This window comes from Ahaetulla prasina, chromosome 8 (assembly GCF_028640845.1).
Source record: "Ahaetulla prasina isolate Xishuangbanna chromosome 8, ASM2864084v1, whole genome shotgun sequence".
Classification (NCBI taxonomy): Eukaryota; Metazoa; Chordata; class Lepidosauria; order Squamata; family Colubridae; genus Ahaetulla; species Ahaetulla prasina.
In genome coordinates, this window is record NC_080546.1 from 2,880,528 (window position 1) to 2,908,483 (window position 27,956).

General features: G+C 46.5%; 1 protein-coding gene across 1 annotated transcript; it reads right to left on the reverse strand.

The window, feature by feature from the left end:
• On the reverse strand, window positions 1–26,708 carry LOC131203027 (PC-esterase domain-containing protein 1A-like). Its single transcript, XM_058192855.1, has 8 exons — window positions 26,558–26,708; window positions 19,122–19,267; window positions 11,621–11,700; window positions 9,184–9,416; window positions 6,405–6,576; window positions 4,852–5,092; window positions 2,199–3,197; window positions 1–1,244 (listed from the first exon to the last, which is right to left on the reverse strand). The coding sequence occupies exons 2-8, from the start codon at window positions 19,222–19,224 to the stop codon at window positions 1,039–1,041; spliced, it is 2,034 nt and encodes a 677-aa protein (XP_058048838.1). The 5' UTR covers window positions 19,225–19,267; window positions 26,558–26,708; the 3' UTR covers window positions 1–1,038.
• Window positions 26,709–27,956: the final 1,248 nt, after the last annotated feature.

Genomic DNA, 27,956 nt, shown 5'->3' on the forward strand with positions numbered 1-27,956 from the left:
GAGTTGAAGTCCACAAGTCTTAAAGCTGCCAAGTTTGGAGATCCCTGTTTTAAGATGTGTGGCCTTCAACTCCCAGAATTGGCCATGTTGGCTGGGGAATTCTGGGAGTTGAACTCCATGTAGCTCTTAAAGGAGCCAAGTTTGAAAACTACTGACCTAACCTGTCCCCATAGCCCCTTTCCCTGGTCTTGCATGATGTCACAACCTCACCAGCTCCCAGACCGGATTCTGATTTTTTCCCCCCCCAAACATTTCATCAACCTCAGAAATCCCAAATTGTTGGCTCTTCAACTCCAAATTGCTCCATAACCGAGATGCTCAAACTAGCATTTCTACAATGGGCAAAGATGGAACTGCAGCCTGGGAGAAAAAAAACGGTCCCGCCATGTTTGTCAAACTATTGTGGTCCGCCAGCAGCCTGCAGAGCTGGCAACGGAGTCAGACAGCGATGAGGCTGAGGAAGAGCTTGGGCCAGTCCTGGAGGCTGGGGAAGGCCCAGATGAGGGCTCTGCATCGGAGGCTGAGGTGGGGCCAGGGCCATCCGGGAGTGATGTGCAGACTCCGGAGCCTCCAGAGGCTGAGAGTAGTGAGGCAGAGGAACAGGAGGAGCATGAGAAGAGCTGCCAGAAGGCAAGAGCAGCTAAAGGAAAGAGGATGACTCGGGAGTAGGGCCAAGAGATGATTGGCCCCTCTTAAAAGACCAGCAACGGCTCTTGGGCTCTTTGTGGGAAAACAACATTGATAGACTTGCTCCTTGTCTTGCTGCATTTATTTCTTGACGGCGTCTTCTGCTTTTGAACTTTTGCCAAGAAAGTTAGTTCGCAGTTTGCCTAATTAGACCAAGGTTGGTGATAAGACTGAAGAATTGTGTTAGGAAGAATTTGCTTTGATTTAGTTTGGACGATGCTGAGAATGAGTTAATTCTCAGCTGTTCTAATAAAGTCTGTTTGTTTTTGAACTGATTGCATTTACTACCACCTACTGGGTCACAGCACAAACCGCCGAACAGAACAGCCCCTGGTTGGGATGGGCACCAGATTAATAAGAGTCCCTGGATCTCTTCCTGCTGGCAGCGTAAGGGGCACAGGCTTGGCGTCTGTGGTGAGCACGTCGAGGGCGGTTTGGGAGCATCTTCCGGGACCCATTCCAGGCCCCACAGGGTATTCTCCATGACAGGCTGAAAGGATCCCAGCCTTCCTCGTGAGTAAAGGATTCCGGCCCAGAGAAGCAATGGGGATGATTTTCTGTTAGAAAGCAAGAAAGGACATTAGGAAAAGATGCAGAGTACAAGACACCAAAGCCCTGATGGTGTTTCCTAGTTTGGTAATGAAACGTCTGCAAGAAAACAACCAGGTGCAGAGAGCACCAAGGACCCCACAGCCCTCCTAGTCTTCCTCCTCTTCCTCCTCCTCTTCATACTTCTCTAGAACATTCTTTCTAGCCTACTTTTAGCTCAAAACTTGGGCTCGGAGTTTCCCCAGGGGTGAAATGCTCCCGGTTCGGACCGGATCGTGTGATCCGATAGCGATGGGGGTGGGTAGCTTGGAGAACCGGTAGGAAAAATCCCTGCCCACCCCCCACCTCCCGCCCACACCTCGCTGTTCCTCTTTTCTGTCCCTGAGGCTCTCTGTGGTGATATAGCTGCAAACAGCCTTAAATGACTGCCGTGGCGCTTCAAAGGCCCGCACTACAGCTGATCAGTGCTGTAGGTGACTAGTAGACCGGTGCCTCTATTTTTAAAGAAGAGACCGGTGCCTCCCAAAAGAAAGGCAATTAGTAAACCGGTGCCTCTATTTTTAAAGAAGGTAGACCGGTGCCTCCCCCCAAAAAAAAGGCAATTAGTAAACCGGTGCCTCTATTTTTAAAGAAGGTAGACCGGTGCCTCCCCAAAAAAAAAGGCAATTAGTAAACCGGTGCCTCTATTTTTAAAGAAGGTAGACCGGTGCCTCCCCAAAAAAAGGGCAATTAGTAGACCGGTGCCTCTATTTTTAAAGAAGGTTGACCAGTGTGCTCCCACGTTTTGTATACTTTATTATTTTTATTATTTATTATTATTGGCCATGCCCATTCAGTCACCTGACCACCAAGCCACGCCTACCAATTAAGCCATGCCCACAGAACCGGTAGGGAAATTTTTTTAGATTTCACCCCTGAGTCTCCCCACCCTGAAATAATTGGCAGGAAAACCAAGAACCTACCATCCATGTGGAATGGGAAGCCCGGATCTCCTCCATCTCCGTCTGTGGACCAAGGGCCATTCCTAACATTGTGATGGACAGGAAGGTCTCCCCTAGGATGAAACGGGGGCCACGGGCCCTCCTCGGGCGAACCCATGACCCAACTGTCATGATTGGGTTCGTGGGCATCTTGGAAATAATTATGGGGCTGGAGACACTGCTCCTGTTCCACAATATTCAAGGGTCCGCTGGCATCACTCACGCCTTGTGGGAAATGAGGGGGGTTATAGGGGTGGAATCCTGGCCCCTGGTCAGCGAAGCTGCTGGGACTGCCATCTTGGAATAGAGGCTCACAAGGACTGGAATAGAATGGGACACCTTGCTGTATGGGTCTGCTATGGCCACCAGAACTATCTGGGACCAAAGAACAACCTGCTTTGGGTTGAAGGTGATGCTCCTCTCCACTTATGGGTGTAGCATCATAGCCAGCATAGAATGGGTCATGAGAGTGACCGTCGTAGTGGCGGGGAAGGCACTGTTCTCCTTCAAATGAAGGTATGGGCCAACTATCCCTGCCCACGGAACGTGAGGCACGAGAATTAAAATCTGGACCGGGTTGAAGGAGATGCTCTTGTTCAAGAGAACCTACAGGCCACCTGTTGTAGCCTCCACGTTCTGGGCCACAAGGGTAATAACGCAGAACAGGTTGAAGGCATTCAGATGATCTTAGGGGTACCCAGGGCAAGCCAGTGGGAGAATTCTGGGGGTCGGGGAGAGCGGCAGAGGGCCAAGGGTTGTGTTCACGGTGAAGCCCATCGTTGGGGACCCCAAGCTGGACAGGCGAATAGGAACACTGACTCAGCCTTGCTCTGAGCCTCTTTTTGTAGGCTTTACGACTGAGGTGAGAAGGTCTCTTGGAATAGCTCCGGGCTGAGCCGTTGGTCCACAGGGTGGGGATCAGCTGAGGAGGGGCAGGTTCCAGGTTCCTCCAGGGAGACGTTTTTCGGAACTTCTGAATGCCTGAAAATGAAGAAGATGGGAGGAGTACAGAGAAGGCGCCTCTTCCAGCAGCAGAAGAAAAGGTAGAGTTAAAAGTCTCCCCTGTCCGGTCGTATCCGCCTCTACGGGGCGCTGTTCTTCTCCCTTTCTTAGCCGAGGGAGGCAGGGTTGTCCGAAGATGCTTTGGTGGTCATGGGGCCCAGTGTGACATACAGGTAGTCCTCGACTTACGAGAGTTCACTTAGGGACCATTCCCAGTTACGACAGCAGGAGAAAAAAAAAACCCCGTTTTTCACACGTACGACCGCGGTAGCATCCCCGTTTTTTATATTCAGATGATTGACAACCGACGGTCTACTTATGACGATCGCGGTGTCCGGGAGTCAGGCGATCTCCTTTGGCGACCTTCTGATGAGCAAAGTCCATGGGGAAACCAGATTTGCTTAACAACCATGTGACTGATTTTAAGAACTGGAGCGATTCGTTTAACAAATGCGGCAAGGAAATTCGTAAAATGGGGCAAAGGTCACTCAGCAAATTTCTCACTTAGCCACGTAAATTTGGGGCTCAGTTGTGGTCGTACGTTGAGGACTACCTGTATATGCCGAAGTGCATGGAACGCTGCTCCCTTCCCATCGAAGTGGTACCTATTGATCTACTCGCATTTGCTTGCTTTCGAACTGCTAGGTGGCCAGGAGCTGAGCCAAGGAATGGGAGCTCACACACTGTCTTGTAGAGCTCGGGTCTCGAACCCCAGGCTGTCGGCTTTCCATCTGACAACCCCAGTGTCTTTAACCATTAAGCCATCGTGCCCCTTCTACAGCAGAAGGATGGGCTAGTTTCAAACTCCTGTGGTTCATTGGGGGAAAGAAGGGAGGGAGGGAGGAAGGGGAAGGATAAATGGAAGGGAGGCAAGATAAATGGAAGGGGGAAGGAAGGAAGGAAGGAAGGAAGGAAGGAAGGAAGGAAGGAAGGAAGGAAGGAAGGAAGGAAGGAAGGAAGGAAGGAAGGAAGGAGGAAGGATAAATGGAAGGAAGGAAGGAGGGAGGAAAAAGGGAGGGAGGGAGGAAGGGGAAGGATAAATGGAAGGGAGGCAAGATAAATGGAAGGGGGAAGGAAGGAAGGAAGGAAGGAAGGAAGGAAGGAAGGAAGGAAGGAAGGAAGGACAGAAGTAAGTAAATAGGAAAAGGATAAATGGAAGGGAAGGAGGGAGGAAAAAGGGAAGGGAGGAGGAGAAGGATAAAAGGAAGGAAGGAAAGGAAGGAAGGAAGGAGGAAAGATAAATGGAAGGGGGAAGGAAGGAAGCAAAGAAGGAAGGAAGGGGAAGAGAAAGGTGGAAAGAAAGAAGGAAAGAAGGGAGGAAGGAAGGAAGGAAGGAAGGAAAGGAAGTATTATAAAGAAGCAGCGCTTGATATTTTTAACAGCCGGTACATCACATGTGCATTTCTTTTTCACCCGCCTGTTTCCTTCTTTCCATCATTATCCCGTTCTAACCATCAACTCCCTAAATCCATCCACAATTATTCTCCAATCACCCTTAAAAGCCTAGCTCTGGATCCTGGGAGGGAGTGGGGGGGGATGCGAAATCCCAGAAGCCCCCCTCCCCCCCTGCAGCCCCACCCACCCACCCCTCCCTCCCCCCTCCCTCCCCTCCCCCAGCCCCGTCCCCACTTGCCCATCAGCGGCCTCTCTTTCTGCAGCTGGACCTGCCAAGCTTCGGCCAGGTGGGTGAGCAGGAGCTTCGTCAGGTAGCGGTGGGCCCGGAAGTTCCAGTGGGTGCCATCGGGGGCGTGGAGGTCCTGCAGGAACCGGAAGTAGTAGTGGAGGTCCAGGACGTCGAACCAGAACGCTCGGGCCAGGTTGGTGCTGTAGAAGTTGGCTTCGATCATATCCTCAGCTGACATCTTGCAGGGTTGCTGCGGAAGATCCAAAAACAACACCCGCGATCTTCAACGGAGGTCGTTACGGGGAGTCCTTGACCTGCCCCCGTCTTTTTAGCGACCGCTCGGGGTGACAACGGCCCTGAAACCAGGGACCCGGGACCGTTTTTCACGCTTAACGACCGTTGCAGCCTCCCCGTGGTCACGCGATGGGAATTCGGACGGTTGGCCACGGACTCGTAATTATGACGGTCGCACTGCCCCGGGGGCGGGGGGGGGGGATTGTCACGCGATCCCTTTTGCGACCTTCTGATAACCCAAGTCAATGGGGAAGCCGGATTCACTTAACAGCTGGGTTACTGACTTAGTCACTGCAATGATTCACTTAACAACTGCGGTGAGCAAGGTCATAAAATAGGGCAAAGGCTCACTTAAGAACTGTCTGGCTTAGCGACAGAAATGCTGGGCTCAATGAAGGGTGTAAGTCAAGGACTAGATGTAGATTTCCAGTGAAGGAAAGAAGGAAGGAAGGAAAGGAGGGAGGGAGGGAGGGAGGGAGGAGAAAGAGATTGGAGGAAGAAAAAAGGAAAGAGGAAGGGACTGGAGGAAGGAAGGAAGGAAGGAAGAGATTGGAGGAAGGAAAAATGAAAGAGGAAGGAAGGCAGGAAGGGATTGGAGGAAGGAAGGAAGGAAGGAAGGAAGGAAGGAAGGAGGGAAGGGATTGGAAGAAGAAAAAATGAAAGTGAAAGGAAGGAAGGGATTGGAGGAAGAAAAAATGAAAGGAAGGAAGGAAGGGGTTGGAGGAAGGAAGGAAGGAAGGAAGAGATTGGAGGAAGGAAAAATAAAAGAGGAAGGAAGGAAAGAAGAAAGGAAGGAAGGAAAGGAGGGAGGGAGGAAGGAAGGAAGGAAGGAAGGAAGAGATTGGAGGAAGGAAAAATAAAAGAGGAAGGAAGGAAAGAAGGAAGAACGGAAGGGAGGAAGGAAGGAAGGAAGGGATTGGAAGAAGAAAAAATGAAAGGAAGGAAGGAAGGGATTGGAGGAAGGAAGAAAGGAAGGAAGGAAGAGATTGGAGGAAGGAAACATGAAAGAGGAAGGAAGGAAAGGAATCTCCTCGATTACAAAACAACAGAGTTGGAAGGGACCTTGTAGGTCATCTAGTCCAACCCCCACCCCCGCCCAAGCCGGAGACCCTAGGATGCTTCTCTCCTGGCTTCTTTGCGTGGAGACTCGGGATATCTGGAGCGCCATAATCGTTGCAGAAGACATCCCTTGGGGTCTGAAGGGAGCCTGGTGGTCCTCCGTGAGATCTAACGTAAGTCATCCCCCAAGAAGCTGCAGGTCCTCTCACCTCAACGACGTATCCACGGGCGTCTTTCGTGATGGACATGGCCGTGTTCCAAATTATGAGAGTGCTGGAAGGAAGAACTTCGTCCAACGCTTGGAAGAGCTTCTCCGTGTTCTGGCGGTATTCTCGGATCGCTTTGGGGAGTGGCGGCTCCGTGGGAAACTTATCATGATACCTGCATGGAAGGGAGAACCGAGACATACTCACCAGAAGGAACAGGGGGCGGGTCCTTGGACTTCACTACGGTTCATTTAGTGACCGCTGGAAGTTCACAACGGCACTTTAAAAAGGGGACTTATGACCGTTACAACATTCCTCTGATCATGTGATCAAAATCTGAATGCTTGGCAACAGGCAGGTACTTTGTGACAGTTTTGTTGTGACCCAGGCCCAAGTAGATAGTAATAAACTCAGTCCATGAAAAAAAAAAAAACTTTATTCGAACAGCTGGGAATTACTTCATTCTCAGCGTCGTTCGACTCAAAGTAAAACAAATGCCTCCCAACACAAATTCCTCAGATATCTCACAAACCTTAGGCCAATTAGGCAAACTGCCAAAGGCCCTTCCTGGCAAACGTCCAGAAGCCACAAAAACAAAGACGTAGATGAAGCAGAAGATGCAGCTACAAGGTTGTTTTCTAGCAAAGGCCAAACGCCGTTGCTGGTCTGTTTTAAGCCTTATGGGAGGGGCCAATCATCTATTGGCCTTACTCCTGAGTTGTCCTTTTTGCTTGAGCTGCTCTTGCCTTCTGGCAGCTCTTCTCATGCGTGCATTAGGAACAGGCTCCTCCTGTTCCTCTGCCTCACTACTATCAGTCTCTGGAGGCTCTGGAGTCCGCATCTCACTTCCCGATGGCCCTGGCCCCACCTCAGCCTCATCGCTGTCCGACTCCGTTGCCAGCTCCGCAGGCTGCTGACGAACCGTAACAAGTTTGCAGTATCCCAGGCAGTGACGTGATCCCCTTTGGCGACCTTCCGACAAGCCAAGTCCACGGGAAAGCCAGAGTCGCTTAACAGCCGTGTGACTAATTTAACGACTGCCACGATTCACTCAGCAAACGAGGCCAGAAAGTTCGTCAAATGAGACAAAACGTCCGGAACACATTTCTCGCTTAGCGGCATCATAAATGCCGGGCTCCGTTGGGGGTCGTACGTCGAGGACCGTGTGGTCAGGCTGAAGCGGTAGGAGGTTCAGATGTTTCATTGGCCATCTAGGTCACATCCTCAGTGTTATCCCACCTCCTTCTAGCACCGATGATGAGACCTAGTTGGGTAATGAAAGGTACGCGAGATAACAATGGAACTCGGAACCAAGGACCCCACGGTTCTCCTCCTCTGTTCTGGCCCAGCTCCCCAAACTTGACAAACCCTCTGAAGTGAACTCAAAGATTTGTTTATTGGGAGCGCCAGCAGCTCGGGGAAAAAGTTTCTCTTTCACCGCAGGCTAACAAGTCCGTCCATCCATCCATCTATTCATCTCCGTCCCTGCCATCCCAAGGACCAGCCCATGGATTTCCACTGCTCTCCTCTCCTCTGCCTTCTGCGCATCCGTGTGTCAGTTACTGGACCCAGCTGTTCCTCCTCCTCCTCTTCAGCCACCTCCAGACCTGGGGGCTGTTGACTCTCCATCTGAGGTCTGACAGGGAAATGAGTAGTTGTCTGCCACATCTATTCATCTCTTCCCCCTGTCTTTTATCCCCAGAGCTAGGGTGGGGCTTTGCTAGCAGCAGTGGCTCTTCCATCCCAAGGACCGGCCCATAGATTTCCACTGCTCTCCTCTCCTCTGCCTTCTGTGCAGTCGCACATCAGGCACTGGACCCAGCTGTTCTTCCTCTTTCTCATCAGCCACCTGAAGACCTGGGGGCTGTTGATTCTCCATCTGAGGGCTGATGGACGGTCCAGGCTACGCCTCTGTCTCTCTCTCTCTCTCTCTGCCAGCTCCATTCCCTCTTCCCCCTCGGAGCCCTCAGGTTGCCTTGATGCTGACCCGAACTCCCACACCGCCGCCTCCTCCTCCTCCTCTGATTCAGCTCTGGAGGTGTTGTGCCTCGTCCGCTTTCCCCGCAGCTGGGGCCTTCTTATCTGCTTCTGAACGCTGAGGAATGTCCTAGCATGCCTCCCGGCCCCAGCCCTGGCTCCATGCCCAGACAGGCTGAAGAGGAGGAAGTATCTCCAGCCCCCAGCTCTGGCTCCATGCCCAGGCAAATGGAGCAACTAGACCCCTCCCCCTCCTCCACAGCATGTGAGCCTGAGGAAGGTCAATTGCCAACAGCTGCAGACTGGAGTGACCCTCGCGTCAGAAGACTGGATAGGCGGAGGCAACAGAAGGAAGGGAGGGGCAGGCCTGGATAAGTGCTGAGTCATGGAGCCACACCCCATGGCCTATATAAAGGATCTGCTTTCTGGCATTCTCTGAGTCAGGCAAAGTCTAAACATATCTTGCTGAAGTCACTTTCTGGTCTCCTGCCTGCTCTGAGGACTTTGCTAGGACTTTGGCAGAGCTGCAGAGGCACGCCTGATTCGGATTCCCCTGACCCGGCCGTCAGCGGAGGAGTGGGACACGACAGGAGGGTCCAACAGCCAACAGGCCACAACACCCTCCTCCTCTCTGCAAACCCTTCTAGCACAGACAACGTTGCCTAGTTGGGTCATGAAACGTCCAAAAGACCCCCTCCTTTCAACCCCCGAGCCACAAATGTTCTCCTCGATTAGAGACCGTCCCTTTGGCCTCAGTTGTACGTCGAGGATGTGTGTTCGGGCCGAACCGGCCAGCCCGATTTACCTGTTGAGGTCCCAGAGGCAAGAATGCACGATAACAACGTCGGGCACCAGATCGGCCTCCAGGGCTGCTCGGAAGTCATTCATGATGCTGTCTACGTAGGACGAATAAGCTCGGGTGATGAAGTAGAAGCGCACCAGGTGGTGTCGGGTGCGGTACTGGCGCACCAAACGGTAATCGTTTCCGGAAGACTCGTTTAATTCCACCAGGCAGTCCTTGGAGAAAGTCGGCTCATGCTGCAAAGGAAGATGGCACCATTCAAAAGCCCAGATAGGTGGAGAATATCTCGGTAAATACAAATAGAGAACCACGAAAGTCCGAAAGAGCCAGCAGATCCATCCTACTGGGGAAGGAGGAACCACAAAGCCAAACTTTAGGATTTAACTCACACCCAGCGTGCCCAGAAGAAAAAAATATTTGTTGCTCAGAGTTGAACATGGAGGCCCTTGCAGTTCTCTGAGCTTCATGGGTTTTTTTGTTGTTGTTTTTTTGCAGATGTTTTGCTACCCAACTAGGTGACATCAACAGGGTTAGAAGGGAGTGGGGTTAGTAGTGGGGAGGAAGAGGAGGAGGAGACGAGAAGGAGGAGGGGAAGGGGAGGGGAAGAGGAGAAAGAGTAGTAGAGGAGGAGGAGGAGGAAGAAGAAGAGGAGGAGGAAGAAGGAGGAGGAGGAGGAGGAGAGGAGGAGGAAGGAGGAGGAAGGGAGGAGGAGGAGGAGGAGGAAGAAGAAGAAGAAGAAGAAGGAGAAGAGGAGGAGGAGAGAGAAGAAGAAGAGGAGAGGAGAGGAGGAGGAGAAGAAGAAGGAGAAGGAGAAGGAGGAGGGGGGGGGGGGGGGGGAGGAGGAGGAGGAGGAGGAGGAGAAAGAGAAGGAGAAGAAGAAGAAGAAGGAGGAGGAGGAGGAGGAGGAGGAGGAGGAAGAAGAAGGGGGAGGATGAGGAGTGGGGAAAAAAGAAAAAGAGGAAGGAGGAGGAGGAGAGGAGGAGGAGGAGGGGAAGGGGAAGGGGAGGAGGAGGAGGAGGAGGAGGAGAAGAAGAAGAAGAAGAAGAAGGAGAAGCAGGAGGAGGAGGAGGAGGGGGAGGAGAAGAAGAAGAGGAGGAGGAGGAGAAGAGAGAGAGAGAGAGAGAGAGAGAGAGAGAGAGAGAGAGAGAGAGAGAGAGAGAGAGAGAGAGAGAGAGAGAGAGAGAGAGAGAGAGAGAGAGAGAGAGAGAGAGAGAGAGAGAGAGAGGAGGAGAGGAGGAGAGAAGAGGAGGAGGAGAGAGGAGGAGGAGAGAGAGGAGGAGGAGGAGGAGGAGGAGGAGGAGGAGAAGAGGAGAGGAGGAGGAGGAGAAGAAGAAGAGAAGAAGAAGGAGGAGGAGAGAGAAGAAGAAGAGGAAGAAGGAGGAGGAGGAGAAGAAGAAGAAGAAGAAGAAGAGAAGAAGAAGGGAGGAGGAGGAGGAGGAGGAGGAGGAGGAGAGAAGAAGAAGAAGGAAGGAGGAAGGAGGAAGGAGGAAGGAGGAGGAGGAGGAGGAAGGAGGAAGGAGGAGGAGGAGGAGGAGGAGGAGGAGCAAGAAGAAGGAGAAGACGGCTACTATGGGGTCCTTGATGCTCTCTGAGTTTGGTTGTTATTTTTGCAGATGTTTCATTATCCAACTAGGCAACACGATCAGTGCTAGAAAGGAGTGATATTTGTGGAGAAGAAGAGGAGGACGAAGATGACTGTGAGGTCCTTGGTGCTCTCTGAGCTTGATGGGTCTTTTGTAGGTGTTTCATCACCCAACTAGGGAACCTCCTCAGTGCTAGAAAGGAGTGGGGTTTGTAGAGATAAGGAGGAGGAGGAAAGCAGCAACAGGAATAGGAGGAGGACTGTGGGGTCCTTGGCGCTCTCTGAGCTTGGTGGTTTTCTTGCAAACGTTTCATTATCCAACCAGGTCACATCATCAGTGTTATCCCATCTCCTTGTAACACTGGTGATGAGACCTAGTTGGGTAATGAAATATACGCAAGAAAACAATGGAACTCAGAACCAAGGACCCCACAGTCCTCCGCCTCCTCTCCCAATCCCTTCTCGTACTGATGATGTTACCTAGTTGGGTCATGAAACATCTTCAAGGAAAAAAAACCAAGCTCAGAGAGCACCAAGGACCCCACAATCCTTCCCCTTTTCCTCGTCTCCCTCCCCCTCCCCCTCCTCCTCCTCTTGTCCACAAATCCCACCCTCTTCTAGTACTGATAATATTTCCTAGCTGGGCAATGAAACGTCTGTAAGAAAGCAACCAGAGATCACCAAGGATCCTACAGTCCTTCTCCTCTCCATCAACCCTCCTCCCTTCTAGCACTGATGGTGTTCCCTAGTTGGGTCCTGAAACGTCTGAAAGGAAACCCCCGAACTCAGGGAGTTTCCCCAAGGACCCCTCCTTTCAACCTGGAGTGACAATTCTTCCCCTTTGATCAGAGACAGTACCTTCTCCTTCAGCTCTGCGGTAGGGATCATCTCATCCTTCTGCAGAAAATAGACCAAATCTTTATATATTGCACGGTAGTCTACAACGTGAGAAAAAGAAAGAAACAAACAAACATAAACCAAGATGCAAAAAAAAAAAGAAAAGAAAAGAAAAGTGTAGATCTGGATATTCTTTTTTTTTTTTTATTGAAAAAGTTTAAAAAAAAAACAAAGACATTTTCACCCCCTTTTTCCCCCCTCCCTCCCAAAAAAAACCCCCTTCCCTCCTCCCTTCCCCCCCCACCCGGCTTCCCGGGTCAATCACAAGGTATTATTATACATAAACCAAACATAGAATAAAATTTTCCCTTCCAATCCAAATAACCACATCCAAAGCTTTTCATCTCCCAACCCCCTCCCCATTACATAAAATAATACTTCCTAATTATTCAAAGGCAATCTGATATTTCTTAATCTGATATCTGTTTTGTAGATAATCAATCCATTTTTTCCATTCAATTAAATATTTTTCCTGCGTATTGTCTTTTAAAAACGCTGAGATTTTAGCCATCTCAGCCAAATTAGTAACTTTCAGTATCCATTCTTCTATTGTAGGTATCTCTTCTTTCTTCCAGTATTGTCCAATCAACAGTCTTGCTGCTGTTATTAAATTCAGAATCAGTTTAGTCTCAATCCCTGTACAATCCGTTATAATTCCCAAAAGGAAAAATTGCGGCAGGAACTTTATCTTCTTCTTCAGGACATTTTGAATAATCCACCAAATTCTTATCCAAAAGGCCTTAATTTTCTTGCAAGTCCACCAAATATGAAAATATGTAGCGTCATCACAATCACACCTCCAACATTTCGCTTGGATATCAGGATACATACGTGATCATTTTTTGGGATCTAAGTGCCATCTATAAAACATCTTATAAAAATTTCCCCTTAAATTCTGCGCTTGTAGATCTGGATATTTTTTAAGGCAGTCTTCCCCCACCCACCCAGACTTCAATGCCCAGAAGGCTGGCTGGGGAATTCTGGATGTTGAAGTCCACCCCTCTTCAAGGAGCCATGTTTGGAAAAACGTTGCTTGAAGGCAAGCTGGATTCAGGTGCCAGCTATAGTAAACCATACTATAGCAAACCTCCACCGTTTTTCCCCCCTTCCATTGGTCATCTGGTCAATTGGTCTGTTCTGACCTTGGCTTCCTGAGTCAGTAAAACACACGAGTAGTCCCAAAAACCTCTTTTATTGCAACCGCTGTGAATTCTGTTCATTCATAGATGAGTCCCAAATAGTTACCAAGAATCCTTCGGAATAAGGCTAATAATCACCCACCTTTATCTCCCTTGGCACGCTGCCAAAGACCTAATTGGCAAAGCCACACGGAATCCAGAATCAAACAGAGCTTCAGGCTCTAAGCTGAACCGAATAAACAAACGTTGCTTCCTGCAAAGGCTCACGTGCCTTTGCTCCTCTTTAAAGTCTTATAGAATTTTTTATTTTTATTTTTTTATTGGCCAAGTGTGATTGGACACACAAGGAATTTGTCTTGGTGCATATGCTCTCAGTGTACATAAAAGAAAAGATACAACATTTACAACACAAATGATGGTCAATATATCAATATAAATCATAAGGATTGCCAGCAACAAAGTTACAGTCATACAGTCATAAGTGGAAAGAGATTGGTGATGGGAACGATGAGAAGATTAATAGTAGTGCAGATTTAGTAAATAGTTTGACAGTGTTGAGGGAGTTATTTGTTTAGCAGAGTGATGGCCTTCGGGAAAAAACTGTTCTTGTGTCTAGTTGTTCTGGTGTGCAGTGCTCTGTAGCGTCGTTTTGAGGGTAGGAGTTGAAACAGTTTATGTCCAGGATGCGAGGGGTCTGCAAATATTTTCACGGCCCTCTTCTTGATTCGTGCAGTATTATTTATTTATTTATTCATTCATTCATTCATTCATTCATTCATTCATTCATTCATTCATTCATTCATTCATTCAATTTCTATACCGCCCTTCTCCCGAAGGACTCAGGGCGGTTTACAGCCGGATAAAAACACAATTATATGCATAGCACAAAATTAAAAACCTGTTAAAAATCTAATTCAATAGGCCGAAATAAAACTTAAAAACAATAATACTTAAAAACAATAATAAAACTATAAAAACCCCTATTAAAATTACTATTACTTTAAGCCAGCCCTGCGCGGTAAAACAAAAACGTCTTCAACTCGCGGCGGAAGGTCCGGAGGTCAGGGAGTTGTCGTATCCCTGGAGGCAGCTCATTCCAGAGGGCAGGTGCTCCCACAGAGAAGGCCCTCCCCCTGGGAGGGGCCAATCATCTCCCAGCCTTACTCCCGAGTCGTCCCTTTTGTTTTAGCTGTTCTTGCCTTCTGGCAGCTCTGTGCATGCGGGCACTGGGAACAGCCTCCCCCTGTTCCTCTACCTCGCTGAGGTCCGACTCTGGAGGCTCCGGAGGCAGCGTGTACCACCCAGATGGCCCTTTCTCTGCCTCCGACGCAGAGCCTTCCCCAAACTGCAGGACTGGCCCATGGTCCTCTCCAACCTCCTCACTGTCCGACTCTGCTGTCGGCTCCACAGGCCGCTGGCAGACCACAACATGGTCATCGTGTGGAGCAGGGGTCTCCAATCTTTGCAACTTTAAGACTTGTGGACTCCAACTCCCAGAGTTCCTCAGCCAACTTTGCTGGCTGAGGAACTCTGGGAGTTGAAGTCCACAAATCTTAAAGTTGCCAAGGTTGGAGACCTCTGGTCTGGAGAATGTCTCTATCTGGTCATTTCTCCTCCCGAGGATACCGAAAAATCAACACACACACACACACCCCGAATTATTCTTCTTAAGATGGTTGATTTTTTTTTTAAGAAAAAGAAACTAATTGCGGTGTGCTTAGAGAAGGCATCCTGGAGTGGTATCCCTCAACTTAGAACCGCTCGTTTAGTGACCATTTGAAACCCTGGGGGAAAAAATGACTTATGACTGTTTTTCACACTTATGACCAGAGCAGCATTCCACACTGTTGCTTGATCAAAATTCAGCTACTTGGAAAATGACTCGTATTTTATTTCATTTCTTCACTTCGCTTCACCTGTTTCCCTGTTTAGGGAGTATCTTTTTATTTTATTTTGTTTTGTTTTATTTATTTTATTTCTTCACCACTTCGCTTGATTAGAACCTTTCCATTTCATTTCATTTTATCTCATTTTATCTGATTTCTTCACTTTACTTGTTTAGAGGCAGTTCCTTTTTATTTTATTATGTCATTTCGTTTTATTATTTCATTTCGTTTTATTGTGTCATTTCATTTCATTTCTTCATTTTACTTCCCTTGTTTAGAGATGGCTCTTTTATTTTTGTTTTATTTCTTCACTTGGCTTGGCTTTTACTCGCTTAGAGACAGTAGTACCTTGTTATTTATTTTTTTAAAAATTTATCTTACTTTGTTTTTAGGGCTGCGGCTGAATTTGGGAAGGATTCAAGGTTGCAGCTTCCAGCTGTCGGTGTTTTGTTTTGTTTTTTTCCGCGCCAAGCAAAAAGCGAAGGAAGCGGCATGGCTAACTTAGCAAGGAGGGGGCAATTCTGCTTTATTCTTTGCACAAATTCTTCGCGGCCTGGCCTGGCCTTGCCAAAAATGCAGCCGGCGCTAACGTGGGTCCTGACGTCGGGGTGCCAAAGGCCAGGTTAGCGTGACCGATGTCTACACCTGGGCCCCTTTCAACAACAAAAAAAATCCGAGGAACCAGGAAAAAATATCTCTCTCAGATTTTTCCAAATCAATTTACGGACACTTAAAAATGTTGAGACTCTAGAAAGAGTGCAGAGAAGAGCAACAAAGATGATTAGGGGACTGGAGGCTAAAACGTATGAAGAACGGTTGCAGGAACTGGGCCTGGCTAGTTTAACGAAAAGAAGGACTAGGGGAGACATGATAGCTGTGTTCCAATATCTCAGGGGCTGCCCCAAAGAAGAGGGAGTCAAGCTATTCTCCAAAGCACCTGAGGGTAGAACAAGAAGCAATGGGTGGAAACTCATCAAGGAGAGAAGCAACTTAGAACTAAGGAGAAATTTCCTGATAGTTAGAACAATTAATCAGTGGAACAACTTGCCTGCAGAAGTTGTGAATGCTCCAACACTGGAAATTTTTAAGAAAATGTTGGATAACCATTTGTCTGAAATGGTGTAGGGTTTCCTGCCTGGGCAGAGGGTTGGACTAGAAGACCTTCAAGGTCCCTTCCAACTCTGTTTTGTTGTTGTTGTTATTATTATTATTAAATCTGCACCTAAGGAGCAAAGGAGAGAGAAAAAACCCCGCTTTTCCTGAAGTAGATTTGTCGTCCTCGACTTACAACAGTTCGTTTAGAAACCGAAGTTACAACGGCGCTAAAAAACAGCGGACTTACGCAGTAGTGAAATCCTCAAGGTTTACGGATTGTACAGTAATTGAGACTAAATTGATTTTAAATCTAATAACTGCAGCAAGATTACTAATAGGACAATATTGGAAGAAAAAGAAGTACCAACAATAGAAGAATGGATATTGAAAGTTGCCAATTTGGCTGAGATGGCGAAGATATCAGCCTTTTGAAAGACAATACGCAAGAAAGATACTTAAAGGAATGGAAAAATGGATTGACTATATTCAACGTAGATATCAGACTAAGAGTTATCAGACTGTTTTGAATGATTATGATGTATTATTTTGATTGCTTTTGGGGAAGTTAGGAATTGATGATTGTAGGGTATAATTAAGTTGAGACGAAAATTTTTAGCATATGTTTGTTTTATTTTTAAAAATTTATCTTACTTTGTTTTTAGGGCTGCGGCTGAATTTGGGAAGGATTCAAGGTTGCAGCTTCCAGCTGTCGGTGTTTTGTTTTGTTTTTTTCCGCGCCAAGCAAAAAGCGAAGGAAGCGGCATGGCTAACTTAGCAAGGAGGGGGCAATTCTGCTTTATTCTTTGCACAAATTCTTCGCGGCCTGGCCTGGCCTTGCCAAAAATGCAGCCGGCGCTAACGTGGGTCCTGACGTCGGGGTGCCAAAGGCCAGGTTAGCGTGACCGATGTCTACACCTGGGCCCCTTTCAACAACAAAAAAAATCCGAGGAACCAGGAAAAAATATCTCTCTCAGATTTTTCCAAATCAATTTACGGACACTTAAAAATGTTGAGACTCTAGAAAGAGTGCAGAGAAGAGCAACAAAGATGATTAGGGGACTGGAGGCTAAAACGTATGAAGAACGGTTGCAGGAACTGGGCCTGGCTAGTTTAACGAAAAGAAGGACTAGGGGAGACATGATAGCTGTGTTCCAATATCTCAGGGGCTGCCCCAAAGAAGAGGGAGTCAAGCTATTCTCCAAAGCACCTGAGGGTAGAACAAGAAGCAATGGGTGGAAACTCATCAAGGAGAGAAGCAACTTAGAACTAAGGAGAAATTTCCTGATAGTTAGAACAATTAATCAGTGGAACAACTTGCCTGCAGAAGTTGTGAATGCTCCAACACTGGAAATTTTTAAGAAAATGTTGGATAACCATTTGTCTGAAATGGTGTAGGGTTTCCTGCCTGGGCAGAGGGTTGGACTAGAAGACCTTCAAGGTCCCTTCCAACTCTGTTTTGTTGTTGTTGTTGTTGTTATTATTATTATTATTAAATCTGCACCTAAGGAGCAAAGGAGAGAGAAAAAACCCCGCTTTTCCTGAAGTAGATTTGTCGTCCTCGACTTACAACAGTTCGTTTAGAAACCGAAGTTACAACGGCGCTAAAAAACAGCGGACTTACGCAGTAGTGAAATCCTCCAAGGTTTACGGATTGTACAGTAATTGAGACTAAATTGATTTTAAATCTAATAACTGCAGCAAGATTACTAATAGGACAATATTGGAAGAAAAAAGAAGTACCAACAATAGAAGAATGGATATTGAAAGTTGCCAATTTGGCTGAGATGGCGAAGATATCAGCCTTTTTGAAAGACAATACGCAAGAAAGATACTTAAAGGAATGGAAAAAATGGATTGACTATATTCAACGTAGATATCAGACTAAGAGTTATCAGACTGTTTTTGAATGATTATGATGTATTATTTTTGATTGCTTTTGGGGGAAGTTAGGAATTGATGATTGTAGGGGTATAATTAAGTTGAGACGAAAATTTTTTAGCATATGTTTGTTTTATTTTAACTATACCTTGTGCTCGTTCCGGGAAGTCGGGGGGGGGAGGGGGGTTGCGAAGGGAGGAGGGAGGAGGGGGGGAAAGGGGGGGGAAAAATTTTGTAAAACTTTTTGAATAAAAAAAAAAAAAAATCCTCCAAGGTTTGCCACTGGTTTGCCGTGCGCACCAAACACACGCCTCGTGTGCATGTGCAGTGAGCACTGAACATAGGCTGCACATGTGTGCATGTGTGCAGGATTTCCTGCTTTCTAGTAAATATAAATTTTGTGGCACAGCTGATTGTCGGAAATAGCGGTTCGGACGAACCAGTAGCATTTTTTTACTACCGATTTGTATGAACCGGTAGCTTTTATTACTACCAGTTCGCCTGAACCGGTGCGAAGCGGTAGCATTTCACCCCTGGACTATACGACCGTATTTCACACCGACGACCATCCCAGCATCCCCAGGATCATGTGATACGAAATTCAGAACCTCGGCAACCAACTCATATTTATGACCGTTGCAACGTCCCGAGGCCTTTTGTGACCTTCTGCCAAGCAATGTCGTGTCCCACTCCTCCGCTGACGGCCGGGTCAGGGAAATCCGAATCAGGCTTGCCTCTGCAGCTCTGCCCAAAGTCCTAGCAAAGTCCTCAGAGCAGGCAGGAGACCAGAAAGTGACTTCAGCAAGATAAGTTCGACTTTGCCTGACTCAGAGACTGCCAGAAAGCAGATCCTTTATATAGGCCATGGGGTGTGGCTCCATGACTCAGCACTCATTAAGGCCTGCCCCTCCCTTCCTTCTGTTGCCTCCGCCTATCCAGTCTTCTGATGCGAGGGTCACTCCAATCAGAAGCTGTTGGAAATAAACCTTCCTCAGGCTCACATGCTGTGGAGGAGGGGGAGGGGTCTAGCTGCTCCGTTTGCCTGGGCATGGAGTCAGGGCTGGGGCCGGGAGGTGCCCCCTCCTCTTCAGCTTGTCTGGGTATGGAGCCAGGACTGGGGCCGGGAGGCATACATTCCTCCGTGTTCGGGAGCAGATAAGAAGGCCCCGGCTGCTGTGAGAGCGGGCAAGACACAACAAGCAAAGTCAAGAGCGGGAAGCCGGATTCGCTTAACAAGCATGTGACTAATCTAACAACTGCAGGGGTTCGCGTCTGAATTTCGATCACGTAAACACGGGAATGCGGCAATGGTCGCAAGTGTGAAAAACGGTCGTAAATCCATTTTCCCAGTGCCCTTGTAACATCAGACTTCATCACTAAACAAATATTTGTAAGTTGAGGATTAATTGGGTATCCAAGCTCTGGCAATCTCAATTTCAGCCCACAATTCCGAGCCATACTTACTAGAGTCCCCTATCACAACCACAAATTTGTTGTGCAGCAGCTGCTGAGCCTCCTCCGACGTAAAATCGTGGATCTCGGCCAAGAGAAAGTTGACTTTTTTCATGGCAAAACCGGACTCGGGTCCTACCCGTCACTGGGATTCTCTCCTGCAGGAAAACACAGAAGAGAGTCAAAAAAAACAACAACAATCCAAGAGATAACAGAATGACAGAGTTAGAAGGGCCCTTGGAGGTCTTCTAGTCCAACCCCCTGCTCAGGCAGGAGACCCGCTATCATTTCAGACAAATGGCTGTCCAGTCTCTTCTTGAAAACCTCCAATGTTGGAGCGCCCACAGCTTCTGGTGGCAAGCTGTTCCAGTGGTGAATTGTTCTCACTGTCAGGAAGTTTCTCCTTAGTTCCAGGTTGTTTCTCTCCTGGGCTAGTTTCCACCTGTTGCTTCTTTTATTTATTCATTCATTCATTCATTTATTGCTTCTTTTATTAATTAATTAATTAATTAATTAATTAATTAATTAATTGCTTCTTTTATTTATTTATTCATTCATTCATTCATTGAATGAGGGTCTGAGGGTCCGAGACCCTGAGGGTCTGAACAAAGTCAGGGGATTTCCAACGGGGTTCCGCTACGTGTAGGCTGCGTATACATTATCTTAGCATGTTACACTTCATATATGGCTATAATTCCAAGAACTAAATATTGGGGAACCGATACCAGACATGGGGGAGGCAACACATACATGTTCATAGCGATACCAGGATGCACCTATCGCTTGAAAGCAGGATATGGCTATCTGAGCTCAGCATATTTAGGGGTGTATCTTGGCCTCGATATGGCCATACATCAGGCTGAGAAAGCAGTCTCCTTAATATAGCTGACAAGGCATTTCCTTAGGCGGGGAAGTCATGGTTAACCAAAGTTTCACCCAGGGTTTGGGGCCTGTATTCGTACCTTAATTCTCAAGCTGGTTTTGCAGGCCACCTTACATTCATTCATTCATTCATTCATTTGTCAAACACAACAATATATATAAGTATAAGCATGAAATAACCATACGAATTGGATACAACCAAAGGGAACATTAGGACAGGAGCGGTAGGCACACTTGTGCTCTTATACACGCCCCTTACAGACCTCTTAGGAATGGGGTAGATAGTCTTTGGTTAAAGCTTTGGGGATTTTGGGAAGAGACCACAGAGTCTGGTAGTGCATTCCAGGCATTAACAACTCTGTTACTGAAGTCATATTTTCTACAATCAAGATTGGAGCGGTTCACTTTAAATTTCAGTCTATTGTGTGCTCGTGTATTGTTGTGATTGAAGCTGAAGTAGTCTTCGACAGGAAGGACATTGTAGCAGATGATTTTATGAGTTATACTCAGGTCATGTCGAAGGCGGAGGAGTTCTAAATTTTCTAAGCCCAGGATTTCAAGTCTGGTGGCATAAGGTATTTTGTTGTGATCAGAGGAGTGGAGAACTCTTCTTGTAAAATATTTCTGGACATGCTCAATTGTATTGATGTCCGAAATGAAGTGTGGGTTCCAGACAGAGAGTCCTGGCTTTTGGTGTTTGGTAGAATAGGTGGACCCTCTCTTCTTTGGGGCAAATACTGGAAAGCTATCATTTTATCCCTAATCCTTCTCTTTTGAATTTTTACAGAATACAGAATAACAGATTTGGAAGGGACCTTGGAGATCTTCTAGTCCAACCCCCTGCTTAGGCAGGAAACCGTATAGCATTTCATATAAATGGTTGTCCAATCACTTCTAAAAAAAGCCTCCAGCGATGGAACACCCACAACGTCTGGAGGCAAGTTGTTCCACTGATTAATTGTTCTCACTGTCAGGAAATTGTGGGTTAAAACTGAAAGAGAATTCTTCATTCTTTTACGGCTTTCAATTTTTTCCCATACTGCTGGTCAAGAACTTTGGCTTTACCTACCACAGAGAGACTGATAAGCTAAATATTTAAGACAGAATGTTTTCTCAGCCCAGCCTGCATCTAACTTATCAGAGAGAGAGAGAGAGAGAGAGAATGAGGAAGAGACAGAGGCAGAGAGAGGGAGGCAGAGTGAAGAGAGAGAGAAGAGGAAGAAAGAAATGTTGTGACCCAGGCCCAAGTAGGTAGTAATAAACTTAGCCCTTCGAAAAACAAACTTTATTCGAACAGCTGGGAATTACTTCATTCCCAGCATCGTTCAACTCAAAGTAAAACAAATGCCTTCCAACACAAATTCCTCAGATATCTCACAAACCTCAGTCTAATTAGCCAAACTGCCAAAGGCCCTTCCTGGCAAAAGTCCAGAAGCCACAAAAACAAAGCAACCGACGAAGCTGGAAACAGAGTTGGGCAGTGATGAGGCTGAGGTGGGGCCAGGGCCAACGGGAAGTGAGATGCAGACTCCAGAGCCTCCAGAGACTGATAGTAGTGAGGCAGAGGAACAGGAGGAGCCTGTTCCTAATGCACGCATGAGAAGAGCTGCCAGAAGGCAAGAGCAGCTCAAGCAAAAAGGACGACTCGGGAGTAGGGCCAAGAGATGATTGGCCCCTCCCATAAGGCTTAAAACAGACCAGCACCGGCATTTGAGCTTTGCCGGAAAACAACGTTATAGCTACATCCTCTGCTTTGTCTTCTGCTTCGTCTAAGTCTTTGTTTTTGTGGCTTCTGGACGTTTGCCAGGAAGGGCCTTTGGCAGTTTGCCTAATTGGACTAAGGTTTGTGAGATAACTGAGGAATTTGTGTTGGGAGGCATTTGTTTTACTTTGAGTTGAACGATGCTGGGAATGAAGTAATTCAATGAAGCTGTTCAAATAAAGTTTGTTTTTCCACGGACTAAGTTTATTACTACCTACTTGAGCCTGGGTCACAACAGGTCATAAAAACAGGGCAAGGTTCACTTGACAAATATCTTGCTTAGCAATGGAAATGTGGGGCTCCGTTATGGCCGTATGTTGAGGACTATCGGTATTTAACTTCTAATCCGAAGCTGAGTAGCGGTATAACAGAAACAACAACAACCAGGCAGTCCTCGATTTACGACCACAACGGAACCCACAATTTCTGTTAAGTGAGATATTTATGAACTGAGCTTTGCCCCATTTTCCTTGCCACCGTCGTTAACTCGCAGAATTCCCCAGCCAGCCATCCTCGGTAGTATTAAGATGGGTGGACTTCAACTCCCTGAATCCCCTAGCCAGCCATTTTTCAGCAATGTTAAGCTGGATGGACTTCAACTTCCAAGATTTCCCAGCAAGCCATTCTCAACACCAGAGGCCTTCAAACTTGGCAGCTTTAAGACTTGTGGGACTTCGACTCCCAGAATTCTCCAGCCAGCATAGCTCCCCACCTGAAAAGAAATCTGTTCCAAATGCAAAGCACAAGCAGAGGAGAGGAGTTTCACTGTCAGTTTCAGTTTCACAGCAGGAAGCAGCTTTAATACAGAACACTTGAGCTAAGCCACGGCCAGCCTCCTCCTCGCTCACACAGCAAATACTGTTTCGCTTTCCAAACAGCCCTCTGATGCTAAGGAGTTCTACTCCCCCTCCTCACCTCAAAAGAAATCTGTTCCAAATGCAAAGCACAAGCAGAGGAGAGGAGTTTCACTTTCAGTTTTATTTTCACAACACACCCCTCAACACACCTTCCCAAACACCCCTCAACTCTCTCACACACTGACAGGATGCTAGCCAGATGAACACCGATGGAGCTGGTAGGCAGAGGCAGCATTTCCCCCCCCCCTCCTTATTTTCCCCCTCAGTTCAGACGAATCTGTTCCTTCTACTGTAACACCAGTTGAAGGGAAAAGAGGCAAAAAATGCAGAAAAAGATTTATAGATGCGATTAGGAAAACACAAGTAAGGAAGCTGCACACAAGTATCATCAAACTCATCCCCAAGTCAGTAGACATTACCATAATGTCTTCATCGGTAACAGAAACTTAGCATCCCATCTCTAACAAAATAATGCAGTCACTTTTTAAACTACTCATTAATTTTCAAGCTTTAAGTGTCAATTTATCAAGCCCCATCATATAGTTTCGTAGCAAAGCGTCTAGCTAATATTCTATATTCTATATTCTATATTCTATATTCTATATTCTATATTCTATATTCTATTCCAGTGGTCCGCGAGAAAATTTTGGTGGCCCGCAGAAAAATTATTTGCATTTTTTATATTGCACTAAATACTATTTATCTTTTTTAAAAAAATCATAACATAACATAACATAACATAACATCAGAGTTGGAAGGGACCTTGGAGGCCTTCTAGTCCAACCCCCTGCCCAGGCAGGAAACCCTACACCATCTCAGTCAGATGGTTATCCAACATTTTCTTAAAAATTTCCAGTGTTGGAGCATTCACAACTTCTGCAGGCAAGTCGTTCCACTGATTAATTGTTCTAACTGTCAGGAAATTTCTCCTTAGTTCTAAGTTGCTTCTTTCCTTGATCAGTTTCCACCCATTGCTTCTTGTTCTACCCTCAGGTGCTCTGGAGAACAGCTTGACTCCCTCTTCTTTGGGGCAGCCCCTGAGATATTGGAAGACTGCTATCATGTCTCCCCTAGTCCTTCTTTTTGTTAAACTAGACATACCCAGTTCCTGCAACCGTTCTTCATATGTTTTATCCTCCAGTCCCCTAATCATCTTTGTTGCTCTTCTCTGCACTCTTTCTAGAGTCTCAACATCTTTTTTACATCGTGGCGACCAAAACTGGATGCAATATTCCAAGTGTGGCCTTACCAAGGCATTATAAAGTGGTATTAACACTTCACGTGATCTTGATTCTATCCCTCTGTTTATGCAGCCCAGAACTGTGTTGGCTTTTTTAACAGCTGCTGCACACTGCTGGCTCATATCTAGATGGTTATCCACTAGGACTCCAAGATCCCTCTCACAGGTACTAATCATATTAGTGGTCCTTGGGATTTAAAATTATGAATTTAGTGGTCCCTGAGGTCTGAAAGGTTGGAGACCCCTGTTCTATTCTATACTATTCTATTCTATTCTATTCTATTCTATTCTATTCTATTCTATTCTATTCTATTCTATTCTATTCTAAACATATACCTCAGTTATAACAGAAATTTTGCGGTCGTAAGTCGAGAACTACCTGTAGCTCCCAAGTCAAAACCACAACCACAACCACAACAAAAAACAAAACAGTTTTTAATCACCACCTGGCAACAGGACAGCACGACCTTGCTGTGGTCAGGAGATTGCTAGACCTGGCCTTGACCGGCTGGCTGGCACATCACTCTGGGACGGAAATTTTAAAAAAATAGATTTTCACAGGGAGAAAAAACCTTGAATCTGCGTGAAAATTTCTCCCCCTCTCCTGTTTTCACCAAGCGAGAGAGCGAAAAACCAGCAGGCTGCCTCAGAACAGCTGCATTTTTCTTAGTTCAGGTGGTCCTCGACTAAGGACCGCAACCAAGCCCCAAATTTCAGTCGCTAAGAGAGACATTGGTCAAAGCCATTTGGCCCCAGGTTAAGAGCTTTCCGGCCACGGTGGGGTTAAGTGAGTCACTGCCGTTGCGAACTTAGAAACACGCTTGTGAATCGAATCCGATGATTCGCTTTTGCGACAAGCAAAGTCAAGGAGGAAACCCGAGTCACTTAACAACGGGGGGGGGGGACTAATTTCACCCCGGCAGTGATTCACTGAACGACAGTGGCAAGAACAGTCATAACAACGGGGCAACACTCCCTTAAGGAATTTCTCCCTTAGCAACGGAAATTTTGGGCTCCACTGCGGTCGTAAGGCGAGGACTTCCTGTATTGCATCACCCTTTAACATCCTGGGTTTCGCTGCCAGCCTCTCTTTGCACAACACCCACCGGTGCCTCAATCTTTAGGCTTCCTGATTTAACATTTTAAAAGGTGAAATTAGTATTTTGGCCTCTTTTCTAACTTCAGAAAAACATGGTGTTTTTTTTTAGGTTTTTAAAATATTTTTTTAGCCAAGGTCATTTTTCTTGATATGCAAGAATTTCAGCACTAAACAATAGAGAGCATTTTCTTAAACTGCTTGTTCTCAAAGTGCTACTTTTAAGTTTTAAGAAAGATACGAGACTATTCTTGGAAAGAAAAAAAACAAAATTTGCCACTTGTGGAATGCGATCTAGGAAATGCATTTTGCTATTGTTCAAGTCCCACATGTCCTTGGCTTACGACCGTTCATTTAGTGACCGTTCAAAATCCCAAAGGCACATGGGAGAAAATCTGGGTTAGAAATGTTAAGTTTACACAAGCACAGAATCTAAGGGAAAATTTTTATAAGATGTTTTATAGATGGCATTTAGATCCCAAAAAATTATCATGTACGTATCCTGATAGCCAAGCGAAATGTTGGAGATGTGACTGTGATGATGCTACATATTTTCATATTTGGTGGACTTGCAAGAAAATTAAGGCCTTTTGGATAAGAATTTGGTGGATTATTCAAAATGTCCTGAAGAAGAAGATAAAGTTCCTGCCACAATTTTTCCTTTTGGGAATTATAACGGATTGTACAGTGACTGAGACTAAATTGATTTTGAACTTAATAACAGCAGCAAGACTGCTGATTGGACAATATTGGAAGAAAAAAGAATTACCTACAATACAAGAATGGATATTGAAAGTTACTAACTTGGCTGAGATGGCAAAAATCTCAGCCTTTTTGAAAGACAATACGCAGGAAAGATATTGAATTGAATGGAAAAAATGGATTGATTATTTACAAAACAGATATCAGATTTAGAGATATCAGATTGCCTTTGAATAATTAGGATGTATTATTTTAGAATGTAATGGGGAAGGTTAGGAAATGACTCGGATGAGGCTAATTGGATTAGAAGGGAAAATCTTACTCTGTGTTTGGTCTATGTATAACAATACCTTGTGAAGCTGGTTCCTCTTCCTTCCCTTTTTTCTTTCCCTTCCCTTTTTTCCCTTCCCTTCCCTTCCCCCCTTCCCATCACTCTCCTTTCCTTTCTTTCCTTTTTCCTTCCCTTTTTTCTTTCCCTTCCCTTCCCTATCTTTCCTTTTTTCCCTTCCGTTCCATTCCCCACCTTCCCTTCCCATCACTCTCCTTTCCTTTCCCTTCCTTTCCTTTCCTTTTTCCTTCCCTCCCCTTCCCTTTTTTCTTTCCCATCACTCTCCTTCCCTTCCCTTCTGCTCTCACCTCTCCTCCTAGTCTAGTCTGATCCCTTCTTACCTGTTTCCACTCCAAGTCTTGGCCAAAACTTCCCGGGACGGTATCAGGACTTCTGCCTTGGCCAGGAGATGGACTAGAAGACCTCGGAAGGTCCCTTTTCAAGCCCTAGCCCTCTTGATAGCTCCGCAGGAGCCTTCCGGGCAAGCTAGAAGACCGCGATCCGGGCTCTCCCCTCGCGATCCCGCAGGAGAGCCGCGTCGGCTTTTTTGCGCCAGGCAGAGACGTTCAAATGGAAAATACCTGCAGGAGCTCCGCTCGGCGTGTCTCTGCCGGAGTCCCGGTTCGCTGATCCCCGCGAACCGGCGGAGACGCGGCTGGCCGAGCTTTTGCTCACCTTCCTCCGTGACTTTCGAGCCGGCTTCGGTCGGAGCTCCGAAACGGCCGCTGCAGAAGGAACAGCTGAGCCCGGCCGGAGGAGGGAAGGGAGGGGCCCCGGCAGGACCAGGTGGAGCCAGGAGGGGAGGGGCGGGGTGGAGGGATGGGGGGGGGGGAAAGAAATTGGAGGAAGGGGGGGGAAGGGGTCCGAAGTGGGTCTGTCTGTCCGACCGAGCCCCGCTTTTACTTGACTTGACTCGGACTGGGATTCGCAGCTCCCGGCTGATTTTTCAGGATTCGGAAAAGAGACCACCGGGAAAGGGAAAGTGAAAGGGAAAGTGACAACGGCCGATCGGGTTGCCAAGCGGTGGGCGAGAGCTCTGCCTCGACACGTCCCGGGTCGCCTCTGACTTGGGGAAAGTTTTTTCTTTCCTTTTTTTTTTTCTTTTTGCCTGGAAAAAAACTCCCCGAGTCGTTTTAGGAACTTGCGGGGTGGGTGGTTGGGTGGGTGGGTGGGTTTCCGGGGCTCAAAGAATAGGAGGAGGGGGCCGGTGGCGATCGCTGCTCCCCTCCAGAAAGGAGCTTAGCTCTCTGTTTGTGTTTTATTTTTAGTTATTTAGTTCTTTTTTTTTTATTGGAAAAGTTTTACAACAACAATTAAAAAAATTTCCCCTCCCCTCCCCCTCCCCCTCCTTCCCTCCTCCAAAACCCCCTCCCCTCCTTCCCCGAGCAAACACAAGGTATAGTTCAATAAACAAACAGTCATACATTAAATTTTTAAACTCTAACACAATTATAATCCTTCTCTCTCACATAACCTGACTTCTTCCATTAAAATCAAAAACAACGTCCTTCGTTCAAAGGCAATCCGACATTTCTTAATCTGATTTATTTTATTCATTTATTTTATTAGATTTTTATACCGCCCTTCTCCCGAAGGACTCAGGGCGGTGTATAGCCAAAAGATAAAAAACCCAATATATATACAATTAAAACAGAAAATTTAAAACAAAGCATATTATAAAGTGGCCGACATTAAAAATTAAAAATTTAAAATTTAAAACCCTAAAATAATAAAACCCCAATTAAAATTAATAAAACTGTTAAGCCAGTCCTGCTTGAATAAATAAATAATAAATAAAAATAAATAAATAAAATAAATAAAATAAAAATGTTTTTAGCTCACAGCTTTAGATATCTATTTTGAATATAATCAATCCAGTTCTTCCATTCGTTTAAATATTTTTCTTGAGTACTGTCTTTCAAGAAGGCTGAGTTTTTAGTTATTTAGTTCTTTTTGTTAATCGTGTATTAAGAGAACAGG